At 53.2% G+C, this 16,018-nt stretch overlaps 7 protein-coding genes across 7 annotated transcripts; 4 read left to right on the forward strand and 3 right to left on the reverse strand.

Annotated features, from left to right (window-relative positions):
* Positions 1-232: 232 nt before the first annotated feature.
* On the forward strand, positions 233-3,422 carry J4E86_011238 (uncharacterized protein; the record flags this gene model as incomplete). Its single annotated transcript, XM_051451732.1, has 5 exons — positions 233-1,028; positions 1,078-1,255; positions 1,313-2,321; positions 2,375-2,596; positions 2,652-3,422. The coding sequence occupies 5 exons, from the start codon at positions 233-235 to the stop codon at positions 3,420-3,422; spliced, it is 2,976 nt and encodes a 991-aa protein (XP_051297127.1).
* Positions 3,423-4,601: 1,179 nt separating this feature from the next.
* J4E86_011239 (putative NRPS-like protein biosynthetic cluster) lies at positions 4,602-8,450 on the forward strand (the record flags this gene model as incomplete). The annotated part of the gene is made up of 1 exon (XM_051451733.1): positions 4,602-8,450. One exon carries the CDS (start codon positions 4,602-4,604, stop codon positions 8,448-8,450), a length of 3,849 nt encoding a protein of 1,282 aa, XP_051297128.1.
* A 232-nt stretch (positions 8,451-8,682) lies between these two features.
* On the reverse strand, positions 8,683-10,149 carry J4E86_011240 (uncharacterized protein; the record flags this gene model as incomplete). The annotated part of the gene is made up of 2 exons (XM_051451734.1): positions 8,683-9,280; positions 9,329-10,149. The coding sequence occupies 2 exons, from the start codon at positions 10,147-10,149 to the stop codon at positions 8,683-8,685; spliced, it is 1,419 nt and encodes a 472-aa protein (XP_051297129.1).
* Positions 10,150-11,006: 857 nt separating this feature from the next.
* J4E86_011241 (uncharacterized protein) lies at positions 11,007-11,963 on the forward strand (the record flags this gene model as incomplete). Its single annotated transcript, XM_051451735.1, has 1 exon — positions 11,007-11,963. The coding sequence occupies one exon, from the start codon at positions 11,007-11,009 to the stop codon at positions 11,961-11,963; it is 957 nt and encodes a 318-aa protein (XP_051297130.1).
* Positions 11,964-12,160: 197 nt separating this feature from the next.
* On the reverse strand, positions 12,161-13,177 carry ESF2 (RNA-binding ATPase activator esf2; the record flags this gene model as incomplete). Its single annotated transcript, XM_051451736.1, has 1 exon — positions 12,161-13,177. The coding sequence occupies one exon, from the start codon at positions 13,175-13,177 to the stop codon at positions 12,161-12,163; it is 1,017 nt and encodes a 338-aa protein (XP_051297131.1).
* Positions 13,178-13,575: 398 nt separating this feature from the next.
* J4E86_011243 (uncharacterized protein) lies at positions 13,576-14,676 on the forward strand (the record flags this gene model as incomplete). Its single annotated transcript, XM_051451737.1, has 1 exon — positions 13,576-14,676. The coding sequence occupies one exon, from the start codon at positions 13,576-13,578 to the stop codon at positions 14,674-14,676; it is 1,101 nt and encodes a 366-aa protein (XP_051297132.1).
* Positions 14,677-15,217: 541 nt separating this feature from the next.
* On the reverse strand, positions 15,218-15,973 carry J4E86_011244 (uncharacterized protein; the record flags this gene model as incomplete). The annotated part of the gene is made up of 2 exons (XM_051451738.1): positions 15,218-15,588; positions 15,637-15,973. 2 exons carry the CDS (start codon positions 15,971-15,973, stop codon positions 15,218-15,220), a joined length of 708 nt encoding a protein of 235 aa, XP_051297133.1.
* Between the last annotated feature and the right edge of the window lie 45 nt (positions 15,974-16,018).

A 16,018-nucleotide genomic window follows, 5' to 3' on the forward strand; every position in this document is an offset into this window, starting at 1 on the left:
ACCACTGGCTAGAATTGCACTCAGTATGCGGCAGTGCAATTCCATCACTATATAGTCGAACAAGTCCCCCTCTTATCGAGTGAGCAGAATCACGTTCTCAGTGGTTTTCTTTTACTACTCTTGGCGACCACCACCAAAGCCTATCGTCACACGCCCTTTCTTCAACCAATCTTTTGAACGTACCACCACTCATCCAGTTTATTCATCTGACATAGTCTTCTGAGACTCGGCCATGGCGACATCATCCGGTAGTGTTTTCGGGGCGACGCTCAAGACCATCACGACCACCAAGCTCGAAGAGCTTGCCAAGCAGCGCGCAGTCTTCGAAGAAGAGTATGCTGCACTGATCACCGCCGCGAAAGCCGAAGCAGACCCACTGAAGCGCGTATGTCTTCTTCTCGATGGCTCGAAAACCTGTTTGGGCTTCCAGACGGAGAAGAAGACCAAGGATGGACGAGTCGGTCGAGTCATCAGCGGAACATCCAGGAACCTTCGTCTCGAGACTGATCTCAAGAACCTCGATCGCTTCTTTGAACAGGCCCGCTTCGATCCCTCTGTTTCGAACAAGGTCCTCTCAGATTGGGAACAGACCCTTCTACAGTATCTTTCCGTTCAATCGACCAAGTACCAGTACGCCGACCTCTACGGCAAGCTCGTCACTGAGTGGCTTTCTTCTGAAAAGTCTGCAACAGACGATGGCGATGTAGAAATGGGCGAGAGCTTCGAAGAAGTGCCTGGTGCGAAAAAGCTGGCGTCCCGCGCCGCATGGGAGAAAGACGTCTTCCAAGCGGCCGAAGTAGACGAGCAAGCACTGAGGTCGTATCTTGATGAGTTGTTCCAGGCGAACAAGAAAGATAGCTCCGCTGCCATTCGCGAGCTGCGCAAGACAGTCGAGAACTTCGAGGCTAATCTGAACTATTCGACACCGTTCGACCCCCACAGCCTTCGCTCGACCATTGAAGGTCTTCTGAATTCTGATCTGCTTTCGAACGAGAAGCGAGAGGCGCTCAGAGACTTTCTCGATAATGGTAAGTACCCGTATCGTGTGAAAATAGCCAGTAGCTAATAGTACCGTAGATGTGATACTCGCGGAACTGTGCGACATTCTCAACGTGCGCATGGCATCTCTCGATCGCTGGTCTTGGGGACCGTATGTTCTACTAGAGCAGCGAAGGAAGATCAATGGCGACTTCTCTATCCATTTCGATCCGGACCTTCTTCAGGCAATCTTCCTCCATTATGTCGGTGTGAAATGGTAAGTTGAAGTCATCGTAAGACATGAACCCGCAAGTCCTGACTGCAGAACTTCTAGGTCCGTCTTCTTCAAGTCCGCATTCTTGGATATGCACAAGCATCAAGCTTGGCCGAGAAACTACACAGAGGTTCCGAAAGATGACCGTTTGCGCCGATCGTACTTCCTGGGTGATAAGGGTGCGAGTACCCAGTCCAGTGTTGAGAAGAAGCGGATGAGTATGCACCACAATCGGTATCTCGCCCACCAATTGCTGGACTACCCCACGCAGCGACTCGAGGCCGTAGATGGCGAAGAGGAGGCAGAGTATGGAGACTACGTAGCCAAGAAGCGCCGGAATAACGGACAGCCGGATGGGGCTCGAATGCGAGTTCAGTCTATGTCGTTACCAGCTCGGTCTACATCAGGACAGCAATCAGTACAGCAACCAAGTGGGGGACGTACGAAGCAGACAGCAAGAATTGCTTCTCAAGGTGCCGGCTTGTTCGGGTCTGCTGCACCCGCCCAACGTGCTGGCGGGGGTTACGCGAGCGCCGAGGTCGATGAGGGAATAGAGGACGACAGGGACTCGTACGACCGCGACGATGAAGACTACCGACGCCGATCCAAGAAACCCATGGAAGCAAAGCAAGGCCTACTTCATCTTTTGTCCACCGAGATTGTTCTGAACACAAGACTGCACGGAGAACTGACCTGCTTCTCTACGACTTTTGACTCGTGGAATCCACTACTGCCACATCAGACCATTTATACGGTCCTAGACTTCCTTGGCGTCTCGGATAGGTGGAAGAAGTTCTTCGAGCGATACCTTCAGGCACCTCTGAAGTTCAATGACGACCCATCCGCTGAGCCGCGTTTACGCCGTCGAGGCATGCCAGGCTCACACGCTCTGAGCGATACTTTGGGGGAGGCAGTGTTATTCTGCTTGGATTACGCGGCGAACCAAGCCGCCAGCGGGCCAGATCTATACCGTCTTGGTGATAACGTCTGGTTCTGGCACAGGGACTACAACACGTGTGCCAAAGCCTGGGCAAGTATCGTCAAATTTGCAGAAGTTACGGGAACCAAGGTCAGCCTCCTAATGAACTCTGCTCACGTTGATTCGACTGACGATAATTCTAGCTTGACCACAAGAAGACAGGCAGTGTTCGCATCTCACGCGACTTCGATGCTGAGATTGACGATCGACTTCCGGAAGGTGAGATTCGATGGGGATTCTTGCAGCTCGATCCAAAGAGTGGCCAGTTCAAGATCGATCAAAAGATGGTTGATGGTCATGTGGAAGAGTTGCGTACGCAACTGCAAGGCAAGATGAAAAGCGTCATCGACTATATTCAGGTCTGGGTAAGTAATTTAACTCTATCAATGCTATATCAGCATAGCTAACCACTGAGAACAGAACTCGTATGCGGCTACCTTCTTCAGCTCTAACTTCGGGACCTCCTCCAACTGCTTCGGTCGCGAACATGTCGATATGATGCTCGCCACCCATCGCCATATCCAAGATAGCATTTTCCCCGATGGCAGCATCGTACAGCATCTCAAGACGATGATCAAAGAGCGATTTTCTGTTGAAGATGTGCCAGACGGATTCCTCTTCTTCCCGGTCGAGCTTGGAGGTCTTGATCTGAAGTCTCCATTCGTTGGACTCTTACAAATCCGAGACTCAGTCAAAGAGAACCCGTACGATTTGTTGGATGAGTACGAAGAGAACTTGTACGATGATTACGTCACTATAAAGCGCGCATTTGACAAGGGTATCCGGCATAATGTGCGCCGCAGTTTCCAAGACGCGAACTGGAAGCCTGACGACCCCAACATGTTTTTATCCTTTGAGGAGTTCACTAAGTATCCCGAGACGTTCGCTCCCATGGGCAAGGCGAACTTAACGGAAGTCTATAAGACGCTGCTTGAGCGCCCAAAGGAAAAGCCCATCGACGACAGTGAACAGGTCCTGCAAGCGCTGGAGCAGCTCGAGGACCGTCATGACAATTTACGTGGTATCACCGCAGACTGGTATACTATGGATGCCTACTGGAAGTGGATCGCACAAATGTACGGCCCGGACATGATTGGTAAGTTCGGTGGCCTCAATGTCGTTGACTTCGGACTGCTGCCGATCGGTATGGTGTCCATGTTTCGGCAGAGGCGTACCAAGTGGCAGGGTTGAGCGCAGATGAAGCACTGGAGCTGTTCACGATTCCTTACGTATGTAGCGCAATGAAATCATTTGGTAGACACGTCAATCAGGCGACGAACCACACCGACTCGTCAATCTTGTGCAAGGCTGACGTGCGTCTGGTACCGCGCCCTAGCGTCTTTCCCCGCACCCGCTCCTCGGGCATGACCTCGACACTGATCTTCCTTCTTATATAACTTGGACAGCACTACTGTGCTTGTAGCTTTGTATCTACTGAAATGTGTTACCCGCGCAACGTACTTTGTCATGGCATAGCCTTCTGGTGCGCCTTGTACCCGCGAATATGTTGTACGCCGACAGAACCCCAGCGGGACAATATCGACGTCCATAGATCGACTAACAGTAAGTTGCATATCCTCAGTCCAGTTTTTACCAAGCTATCGGAACATGACTACGCATTGCGATGCTTATTTGAACGACTGAGACCCCCTGGTGTCTTCGTTGTGTCTCGCCCAGCGATCAGCATGAGCACCGAAGCCTTCTACAACGCACAATAGCTCAAGAGGGCAATGCGGGATCAAATGGACATGAAACACAAGAAATGCGCTCCCGATCGTCTAGTAAAGCTGACCGTGTGCAGTATAGAGACGTGCCACGGCTCTTGTCCGGTGGAGTTGAGCACCCCCACAACGCCTCCCGCATCCACACGTCTCCATTGATGCCCCCGAAAGTCTCAGCAGAAACTGCGCAACCTTTCCTTCTCCAGTGGGAAGGCACTACGAGTTCTCTAGACTGACGCTATGGAGCGACTACCCGACAGGCGGCCACACTGTGTCGGCAGTAACCCGGGTGGTGTTCATGCAAGCTGTCAACAAGGAACCAACCAGCCAAAGGCGACTTTCCGACGGCCCCAACGATGCGCATCACTGAGCAATGATATGGGGTTGTTGGATTGTTAGTTAACGCTAGCAAATGACGTTATCGGCAGGCCTCTCGGCACCACCTCAAGACAAGGAAAGTGCCATGATGCGCGAAGGAATTAGCGAACCACCTCATCCTCAACGAGCCAAATTCCCCACGCTTTGCATCACTCAACGAGGGCTATCGATCCGACTTATGGGGTGTACAACTCAATAAATAAGACGTTGGGTACCCTTTACTCGCAAACTTTGACTTTTCATCTGCCCCTCCTTTGGAAAATTACAGACCATGTCTGTCATCGACACTACCAAGGACCTTTCGGCACTTTTCACGAAACAGGTCCAAGCTACCCCGGATCTGATTGCTTTGGAAGACGAAAAGCATACATACACATATCAGGAGCTCCACGACAAAGTCGCTGCCCTCGCCGACCGGCTGCGGGGTCATGGCGTCGGCCGTGACAGCTTGGTAGGTGTCCTGTTGCCGCGATCCGCCGACTATGTGATCGCCTGTCTAGCAGCCCTACGGGCCGGCGGTGCATTTTTGGTCCTGGAATTGGCCTACCCTCCCGACCTCCTTGCGGATGTTCTAGAGGATGCTCAACCTACCGTCGTGGTTACTATCAGCGCCGAAGTCGGCAAGATCAAGGGAAGCACTCCGCTTGTTGTTCTGGATGAAACCAGTTCAACTACTAACGGCCAGGTGAGCGAGTCAGAGTTGAAGCCACTGCCCGAAGAGACCGATTTGGACCGCTTGGCCTTTGTTGCGTACTCTAGTGGAACGACTGGCAAGCCGAAAGGCATCGCCAACCCACACCGAGCGGCGGTTCTCTCATACAACCTTCGATTTGGACTCTCAGACATACAACCAGGCGACCGCGTGGCCTGCAATGTGTTCTTCGTTTGGGAAATTCTCCGCCCGCTGTTGCGAGGTGCGACTGTCGTTGCTGTACCGGACGAGGCCAGCTATGACCCGCGCATGCTGGTGGACCTACTCGCCTCGAAAAAGATCACAGAGACTCTTTTCACACCAACACTCTTCTCTGCCGTTCTTGCACGTCACCAAGCGCTGGAGACGCGCCTGCCAAACCTGAAGACTGTTTGGCTTAACGGCGAAGTTGTGACCACCGACCTCGCACGTCGTGGTATCAAAGCTCTACCTAATACCCGTCTACTCAATGTGTACAGCGCATGCGAGACTCACGAGATCGCTTGCGGCGACATTAAGGACATGCTCGAGAAGCTGGACAAGGATGCTGCCTACTGCCCTGTAGGACCACCGCTCATTGACAGGAAATACATCTATATCGTGGACGAGAGTGGCCAGAAAGTGGACGAAGGAGAAAACGGCGAGCTCTGCGTAGGTGGACACTTGCTTGCTCGAGGGTACCTTAACCGCCCCGAGACCACCGCTAAAGCTTTCATCCGGAATCCTTACAGCTCGAAGACCGGTGCTCGCATGTACAGGACTGGTGATAAGGCACGTCTTCTATCGAATGGCTTACTTGAGATCACTGGACGTGTTGGCGCAATGATCAAGATCCGCGGATACTCCGTGGTACCAGGAAAAGTTGAGAGCGCAATTCTCAACCACTTGGCAGTCAGCCACTGCGCTGTCGTACCTTTCGGTGAAGGTATCGACCGACAATTGGTTGCGTACATTGTGCGAGACAAGGAGGCGTCTGCAGAACGTCCAGAAGTCGAGATTGATCGAACAGGCCGTAGCTCGACCGCCAGGCGCATGCTGATGGCCTACCTTGCCCATTACATGATACCTGCACTCTGGGTCGAGATGGATAGTCTTCCAAGGAGCGATGTGTCTGGAAAGGTCGACCTCAAGGCACTTCCTCCTCCTAGGCCTGCATCCCCCACAGGAAGCGCACGCAAATTTGAGCAGAGCCCCATCTCCATCGAACAGATCACCCAGATCTGGGCATCTATACTGAGCATCAGCCCAAGCTCCATCACTCCTGAATACAACTTCTTCGATCTCGGTGGTCACTCACTGCTACTTGCCGATCTCGCCGCGCGTCTGTCGAACACTTTTGGATTCAGGGTGCCTGTCGCACGCCTCGCCACTCCAGCAACACTCAATGGTCATCTCGATACCGTCCGAGCTATCCGGGATGGCCACACCGCCGAAGTCCAGGAGAATTTGCCCGCCGTTCTGCGAGCAGACTCTGTACTAGACAAGGAGATCCAGCCAAAAGACGCCAAGATGTGTGCGCTCAAGGATGCGAAGACTGTTTTACTCACTGGTGTCACTGGATTCTTGGGCGCGTTCCTTCTCCGAGATCTTCTTGAGACTACATCTGCCCAGATCGTCTGCATGGTCCGATTCGCCGATTCTTCGCAAGACGATATACCCGCTGGTATTGCTAGGATACGTAGGAACTTGCTGGACTTTGGTCTGTGGAGCGACAATATCATGGAACGTGTCGAAATTCTTCCAGGAAACTTGTCACGTAAACGATTCGGTCTCGCTCCAGACACATTCAAGGCCTTGGCTGACCGTCTCGACGTAATCGTCCACGCAGCAGCCACCGTCAACTTGGTTTACCCTTATGCTGCGCTGCAGAAACCCAATGTTGGTGGTACAAGAGAGGTTCTTCGTCTCGCTGCTCAAGGCGGTGCTACCGTACAGTACATCTCTACCAACGGAGTACTTCTGCCTGCCAAGGGTCGCGAAGGATGGTCAGAAGATGCCATGCTGGAGGTCGATGATGTTACCAAGCTTGCTGATGGTTACGGCCAGACTAAGTGGGTTGCTGAACAGCTCGCTTTAGAGGCTGGCCGAAGAGGTCTTCCCATCAAGATCCACCGTCTTGGAACCATTAGCGGTCATAGTGAGACAGGTGCTGCCAACGCATGGGATCTGTTGACAGCCATGATTGTCGAGTCGATCAGAATCGGCTACTACCCTGATGTCAAGGGCTGGCGCGCAGAGATGACTCCTGTCGACTTCGTCAGCAAGGCTATAATGCATCTTAGCAACCAAACCGAGACCGACCAGACGATGTTCCATATTGGAGACCCTGACCCAGTCGACATTAGCAAGGTCTTCGAAGATCTCAGTGCACTAGGTTACCCAACCCAGCCGATGGAATTCGAGAAGTGGACTAGCCTCTGGGACGACAAGCGAGGTTCTGCCAAGGGTGGTGACGGAGCTTTCACGATCGATATTCTCCGAAGCGGTATGCCCAGCGTCGAGTTTCTGAGAGATGTGGTGGTGCTCGATAACGCGAAGACCAGGCCGCTGCGCCTCGCAGTGGAGCGCCCGAAGGTGGACCAAACACTGCTTGAGACATACACACGACATTGGTATGCACGTGGCTGGCTTCCAAAGCCGCCCGCGCACCAGGATGCTGCTGGCGGCTCTGCCAGGCTTCCACGAAGAGGTCCTCTTTTCGGTAAGGTTGCCGTAGTTATGGGCGCATCATCCGGTATTGGCGCTGCCACCGCCACTGCTCTTGCCAGAGAGGGTTGCCACGTTGCCCTCGCAGCACGCCGGATCGATGCCCTTGAAGACCTCAAGAAACGCCTCGTGATCCGCGAAGGCAAGGTCATCACGCAAAAGACTGATGTCACCGACAAGGCTCAGGTCGAGGCACTCGTTGCCGCAGCAGAAAGCCAGCTTGGACCCGTCGATATCTTCGTGAACGTCTCGGGAGTCATGTACTTCACCATGATGGCCAACACATACACCGATCAGTGGAACCAAACCGTGGACGTCAACTGCAAAGGTCTCCTCAACGTCATCTCGTCCATCGTACCCTCGATGCTCAAGCGCGGAAAGGGCCACCTTCTCGCTATCTCCTCGGATGCTGGGCGAAAGGTCTTCCCAGGTCTCGGCGTCTACTCCGCATCCAAGTTCTTCGTCGAAGCTACACTGCAAAGCTTGAGGCTCGAGACTGCGGGAACTGGGCTGAGAGTTACTGCTGTACAGCCAGGAAACGTGGCGACGGATCTGCTCGGTATGAGTACAGATCAAGAGGCTTTGAAGAAGTTTGGTGAGCCAACTGGCGCGAAGGTACTGGATCCAGAGAACGTTGCTGAGTGTATTGTGTATGCGCTCAAGCAGCCGGATCACGTCTCTGTGAATGAGGTGCTTATTGAGCCGAGAGATGAGCCTATCTAGACGAAACTGTGTGTAGAGAGTTCGATACAACGCCGATATGAATCATGATGGAGCCGTACAGCAATGAAACTTTGACGGACTTGTAGAGAATTATCTGTGCCCACTGCTTTCGTTTAAAGAAACGTGAGATCAACCATGTACAAGAGTATGATGAACCTCATTATCTTGTTGTCAGATTCATTCTTGAGACGCACTATCACAGCCATCTTCGTACCATCGCAAACCTCTTTAACTAAGCCGCTGGGCTAAGCACAAAAGTCACCATGCTCCTCCCCGGCACCTGCGCACTAACACTACCCCCATCCGCCGCCAACGTCGCCACAATCTCATCGCAATCATGCCCATTATCCGTAATCCACGCCTTCGCAGCCGTAGCAACAAAATCACTCACCTGAACCGTAACGGCACCCGTCATCGTCCCTCCTTGTATAACCTGCACCGCCAAACTCCCATCCACATTCCTAAACGCACTAACCCGACTTCCACTCGGCCCACCACTCGCACCTACCCTCACAGCACCCGGTCGCACATGTCTACTCCAATTCGCGAATGCCCAGAGACGTTTACTCGGTATGACAGATGTTTTGTCATCCGAGATACGGATCAGCTTGCTATTTGTTGCGCCGCCTTGGACGCCGATCCAGTATAAATATGCGGAGGCATTGGCGGTTGTGAGCGCAGTGTGGATTTTGTTCGCCCAATTTAGGCCCTCGCCTGCGCCGTTGTTGCTGTAGAAGACTGTTGTCCATGCGCCTTGGAGATCGGCGTTCTCGGTTTGCCAGACGTGGTGGGGGGTGTTTATTGGGCTGTTGGGTTGGGATGTGTAGGAACTAGATGATGGTCAGTGTGCGGTTTTGGCGTTTGGGTGGAGGACTTACTGTGCGGTGATCGTACCCAACAGACTGCTCACGCTACTTAGTGCATTCATCATACTCTGCTGACTACTCCATCCCTCGGCGTCACAGCACGTAACCTTTACGCTCGTAAAGTTCGCTTTGTCGAGTGTTGGTCGCAATACTTTGATGAAGTCTGCGGCTTGCTGCCCGTTGCTCCTCATGCTGGCATAGCTTGTCGTAAGATCTGGTTCGTTCAGGAAACCCAGATGCGTGATGTCCACCCCGATGTTCTTGTAGTAAGTGATGTACTGAACCAGATAGTTGGCGTACGCTTGCTTCCAATCCCCGCTCGAACAAGTGGCGCCGGAAACCCCACAAAGAGATCCCCCATTTGCATCGTTGTTGTTCGTTTTCATGTATCCTGGTGCCGACCACGCATTTGCATATACAGTGCGCAAGCCATACGTCTTCACTGCTTCGGTGCTAACCCAGACTTGGCTGTTGTCATTGCCGTCAAACACATATTTCGGTGTCGCATTCGGACCACCGGGATTTGTGGGTTGAATGGAAACCATGTGATCGCTGCTCGAATCCGGAGATGAACCGATGCCATTTCTCAAGATAGAGAAACCAGCACCGGATGTGCGGTTAAAGAGCAGGTCAAGGGCGTAGCGTTGGAGTGAGGGCGAGAGGGCATGCATCTGGTTCGCGCGTTGAAAGGTCTCCGATATGCCGAAGCCATCTATGGTCTGGTAGGTTTTGGTCAAGTCGACGGTGACAGTGGAGGATTGTCGGGGTTGTAGGGATGCGTGTGCACTCGCGAAGGTCGTCAGCGCCAGGACGAGATAGCTGGAGAGCGCCATGACTGGAGTCTGAGGTAATTTGGTCCCTTGAGATACACCTAGGGAGCTTCGCAAACGACTGACATGCCATGAATCGCAGTAGGTGAAGCTTTTGTATAAGCATCGTCTCCATTTAGCCTTTATCCATGTTAAAGGGAACGCCGCAGGGATGATATTAGTTAGCAGCCCCACAATGGCTTCAAGATTAAGCTTCCTGTTCATCCAGCATACGAAGATCATCTGTGAGCTGCTCCCCGCCATCAGGGTAAGATCGAGCAGCAATGTCGCTGTGAGTGGTGGAATTACCCGGTGCTTACCTCCGTAAAGTACTATAGCTCTCATATATAAATCTCCGAGAAGCGACCTCGAGAGATTGAGCCATATCTTGAGCGGTAACACCCCCACAATGTTTACTCAATGCCGGTACCCATGTACGATTTCCCTGGGAACTATCTCTTTCTGAACATTACACAGGGCATGGCCCCAGAATCAGTTGCGTTGCTGCATCTGAAAATCGCTGGGGTCAATGATCAAGATGTTCCTACTCGATACGAGATCGTCATGTTGTTGCACGTCGGTGCCTCACCGATCCTTTATACGTGGTACGTGACCGGGAAGCTAGGCGGAACGCGGGAATGCATGTTGGATCGCGCCGGAAGACGATAGACAGGCCATCGAGCATGTCCATAGTTGTGTATCGATACATCTAGTGTGTTACCGACCTTGCAGAACTGGTGCTTAGCCGTCGTGATGTTGAGGAGTGATGAGGCCTCATCCAGGGTCGAGGCTGTCGCATGCAAGCCACGCTAGTGTCTTGGCAGTCGTCAATCCAACATTTCGCGGAGGAGCGACTGCCCTCACAGCAACAACAACCCACCATGGCCGACCTAGCAAAAGTAGACGAAGTAGCGCCCGCACCCGAAGCCCCTCAAAACGTCGAAGAGGAGGTTACTACCGTATCCGTACCGCCGAAAGTCGAAAAGGCCGAAGCATCAGACACCATGAGCGCGAATGGAGCGGCAGCGCAAGATGCGATCACAGTCCACGAAGCTGCGTCGACGCAAGATAGCTCTCTCAGTGCAACTACAAACCCCGACCCGAAAGCTGCCCTCGCTGCGCGAATGGCCCGCTTCAAAGCGCTCCAAGCAGCCAAAGTAAACGGGCGTAAAGAGACAGAGCGCGAGGTTCGCGACGCCGAAGACCGCAGTTCTCGCCTCGCGCAAATTTCCAAACTTGGTGCTTTGAACGAAAAGGCCTCGTACAAACTCCTCAAATCCGAAGACCCTGATTTCGAGCGCAAGAGGAATTGGGACTACACAGTTGAAGAGAGCGAGAGCTGGGACAAGAGGCTCAAGAAGAAGTCAAAGAACCGGGAGGGAGTCGCGTTTGCGGACTACAGGAACGAGGCGAACAAGGTGTACAAGAGGCAGATTGGTCAGATGAGCAAGGTTGATCTGGAGGCGTATGCCGAGGAGAAGGCAAGGAAATTGCAGTCGCAAGTATCCTCCGGACTCCTACAACTCGTCGAAACGGATGCCGGGGAAATCTACACCGTCGACAACCAAGGACGCATAAATACACCAGTCGACGAAGCGTACAGCCACGATCACAAGCCATCGAAGGAAGCCGTGGACAGACTAGTAGAGGATCTAGAGAAGGGCGAGCGCGCCAGGTTGAAGGCCAGGGCAGCGAGAGGCATCCGCGACTCAGAGGATATGGGCGATGTCACGTACATCAACCAGAAGAACAAGCAGTTCAACGACAAGCTCTCGCGCTTCTACAACAAATACACGAGCGAGATACGGGACAGCTTCGAGCGAGGAACGGCGATATAACCGGGGCGAGAAAACGATACTGTACTTATACCCTGGCATTGTGCTCCCAAGGGCCGGCGTTATTTGATGCGAAAAGGCATTGGGGATTTGGCGTTATTACTATTACGTTACGGCACACACTTTCATCATAGATACGGCTGAGGACGTTGATTTAAGTCTGAAATATACTCGTATTCCTGGATATCATGCGCATCGCTCTACATCATACTACTCAACACCCTATTCACGTCCTGACCCGGCTCAGGCTTCTTCATCGCCTTGCTCGTAGCCGTATGCTGCGAGAACTCGAGTCTTCCCTTCCGTCTCTTTGGCTTGCCATCTACCTCTTGTACCGCGGCTGTTGCCTCAGTCGCTGCATTATCACCATCGACATCCTCTCCTCTCTTTCGCCTTGTAGCCTCAATACCACTAGCCATCTTGCCTCTCTCCACGTTCTCCAAGAACGCCTTGTTCTCCTTCTTGCCCTGCGAAATCTCGAACCTGAGTCTTGCCGCGCGCTCTGCGTTCTCGTTCTGGATCTGCTCGACCAGGTTGTGCCACTTAACGCCGCTCAAGTACCGGATATTCCACACTTCGTCATGCCACCTGCCCCTCTTCTTGCCGCCCATTGTTTGCGCATTCAGGTTCTCGGCAACGAACTTGGCGTCGCGCTTGTGTAGGAATTCGACCCAGCCGTCGAGGAAGAGCTTGCGACGCGTGCCGCCGTTGCGCAGGCGCTGGGTGCGCGATGTACTGTCCTCTGGGGTGAGGAATATGCGGCCTACGGCGCCGTAGGGTGTTAGGAGGGAGCGCATTACGGCTGGCTTCATGAAGGGCGGGACGCGCGAGAGGTATATAACGCCGGACTTGTCTTTCTTGAGTGATGAGGGTGGCAGAGCCTTCCCGAGTTTCGTGGTCTGTAACCTCATTTCAGAGGGAAGGGACGCAGCGAGTTTCTCGAGATGTGCTAGTTCGGCGCTCTTGGAGGCGAAGCGCTTCGGTGCGTGCTGCTCATCTTCGTCTTCTCCATCTTCGGCATCGTCTTCGTTGAAGTCTTGTTCTTCACCATCTTCCAGTTCCTCCGCATCGCCCTCGGAGTCGGAGACGTGATCTATTTTTTGCCGCTTTGATGTGAGTAACATGCGCGCTCTGCTCTCCTCCTCGGAGTCATAGCCTCTCTCCTCATCTTCGCTTTCCTCAACGTCGAGGTATTCGTTTCGTTTGCGCGTCGCCATTGTTGCGCGGGAAGTACTTGTTTTACGGATAGCAATATGATAGACTCTTATCGGAGTACGTAATCGTCTTTCGATCGGGAAACGCCTGTCGTGACGTGGATATTCGGACTGTATACGGGCGCGTTCGTTCGCTCGAAACTTTTGCGGAGAAGTCGCGGAGGTCAACTTTTGGGTGGGGCCTGACCTAGCGCCTTGGCACTTTGTCGCGCAACTCATCTGCCAGCCTCCATCACCTTTTCACATCCACACCGACCACACCCACCAACTAACTCACCTGCCCGCGCATCACACCTTGCTCGCAATCCTAGCGAAGAACACACCTACTCGCGCGTCACAACTTTCTCGCAAACCCACCAACAACTTCACCTACCTGCACACACTCCACACCTCTCGCAGCCATGGGAGGAGATCTCAATTTGAAGAAGTCGTGGCATCCCCACTTGCGCAAGAACCAGGAAAGAGTGTGGAAGGAGGAGAAGTCTGCGCTCGAGGAGCGCAAACTGATCGAGAAGTTGCGCAAGGAACGTGAAGAAGAAGCGGCAATCGAGCAGCTGCAGAGACTGCAAGCTGAGAATGGCGGCAAGGTCGTACAGCGAAGGGTTGACTGGATGTATTCAGGCCCGAGTGGCGATGCCGGCGTCACAGAGGAGCGCGAGGGCTACCTTCTGGGCAAACGCAGGATCGACAACCTGCTGAAGTCGAATGATACACAAAGCCTTCAGAAGGGCGCTGCTGTCGGCATCGACGCCGCCACGGCCGACACGAATGCGAACACTGCTCGCGACACACAGAAGAAAGTCCTCCAGGACCCGCTCCTCATGATTCAGAAGCAGAAAATGGAGATGCAGTTGAAGGCCATGAAGGACGCGCAGAAAGAGGCTAAATACGCCGAAAAGCGCGAGAAAGAGAAGGAGCGAGAAAAGAAACACAAGAACCGGGACAGGGAGCGGAGTCGGGAACGCGAGCACAAACACAGCAGTCGGCGTCACCGATCGCGGTCGCCACGTAGGAGAGAAGACCGAGAAGATCGTCGCGATCGCGACAGCCACCGTGACAGCCATCGTAGACGCTCGAGATCCCGCTCACGATCACCATACCGCAAACACAGCAGCCGACGAGACCGCACTCGGTCACCACGCCGGAGGGAGGATCGCGGCGATCTTCGCGACCGCGACACATACCGACGACGGGATCGTACACCACCGAGAAAACAAGTTGAGAGACACGTCGAGAAACAAGTCGATGATACGGAAGCCCGTCAGAGCGCTGCTGACCGCCTAGCTGCAATGCAAGCAGAGGCGACATCACTAGAGGAGCAGCGGGCCGAGCGTGTTCGACTACAAGAAATCAAGGATGCAGAGGAGGAAGAGAAGCACAAGAAGAACATGGATGGAGGACGCCGCTTCATTTCGAGTGTGCGTGGGCAAGCCTCAAACATGGATCTGGGAGATGCGATCGCTCGTGGACGGGGTAACCTGAGGGCAGAGATTGATACTTAAGTTTTAAGGGCTTGGAGTAATGTGCTTATGATGAATAGATAGTAAATTGATACCCTAGTCTTTCTCGCTAGACTTGACTCCGCCCTCACTCCCTGAGATCGGGAGACTGATACCACCCCGACTACTGATTAGTGTCTTTCGTCGCTCGATGCTCTCTGGTCTACTATCCATGACTTCGCTCAATTGTCCCAGGCCTTCAATCCGCCTTTGGAACCTACTTAAGTGTTGCATCCTACAATGCGAGGTGGTAGCAGGAATATCCGACAAAGAGGCCTGTAATAAGCAAAACAATCTTTAAGTGGGCGCTTTACCTAAGGATAACAAGTTCGGCAAAAAAAAGAGTCATAGTATTCTGCTATAGCGACGGTGTATCTGTCAACCACAAGGCCAATATCTACGAAGGAGAACAAAACAGTCAAAGAAAGAGGTGTGACATCCCGAGTGACTTGGCGCCTGCCTGGCCTTTCTCCACCCTGTTGAAACGCAATCTATCTCAGCGAGCTTCCTTTGCGGTGTTCGACTCGACACCCCGGCTGCGCTTTCACAAACCACTGTAGACAACAGCAACCGCAAGGCTCATTACAAGAGCAGCCAGACTCGGTGAGCTCGCCGCTGCCGCAGACTTGGCGTCAAGCCGCTCAAGGCAGTAAGTGACACTGTAGCTCGAATTTTGACCGGTAGGTGCGCAAGCGAATGGAGTGTCGTATCCGTATTCCTTGGTCTCACATGAGGGCTTGTTCTGCTCGAGCTCGTCCATCTGGTCTTTGGTATACAGGGCATTGCCGACTATGACTGGACCAGTGCAGTTCAAGGGGTTTCCGATGACACCGAGCACGATGCTGAGGAGTTTAGCTGGGAGGGCTTGCGGTCCGGGGAGTGCGGCAGCGACGGCGGCTATGCCTTCCACGAAATCTAGTGAAGTATTAGCAGCGATGGGACATGTGTCGATGTACTGCTTACTGAAAGCCAATTCCTCATCCTCATCATCGGTGTTCAATCCACCGATAGCCACGGACAGGTTCGAAGCAGCATCGGGAACATCGATCTCCTGCGTGTACTTAACGGTGTCATTTGCCGCAACAATAGCATCGGCTTCAACTTCGCCAACAAGCCAAGAGTTCTTGATGGTGTTGCTGCCTGTCGTTGAGGCGATGGCGAGAAGCAGGTCGTCTTCTTGCAAGTCACGGGTGACCCCGACGTGTACTTCCTGGATGGTGAAACTGAAGCGGACGGCGATGGCGACGTTTGCTAGGAGCAGGAGGGATAGCAGTGCTTTCTGTAGTGTGAAGGAAGACATAGTAAAGAAGGCAGGAGGGTATCAATCCCAAGAGAAATGAACTGT

Source organism: Alternaria arbusti (genome assembly GCF_024043155.1).
Source record: "Alternaria arbusti strain BMP 1465 chromosome Unknown scaffold_31, whole genome shotgun sequence".
NCBI lineage: Eukaryota > Fungi > Ascomycota > Dothideomycetes > Pleosporales > Pleosporaceae > Alternaria > Alternaria arbusti.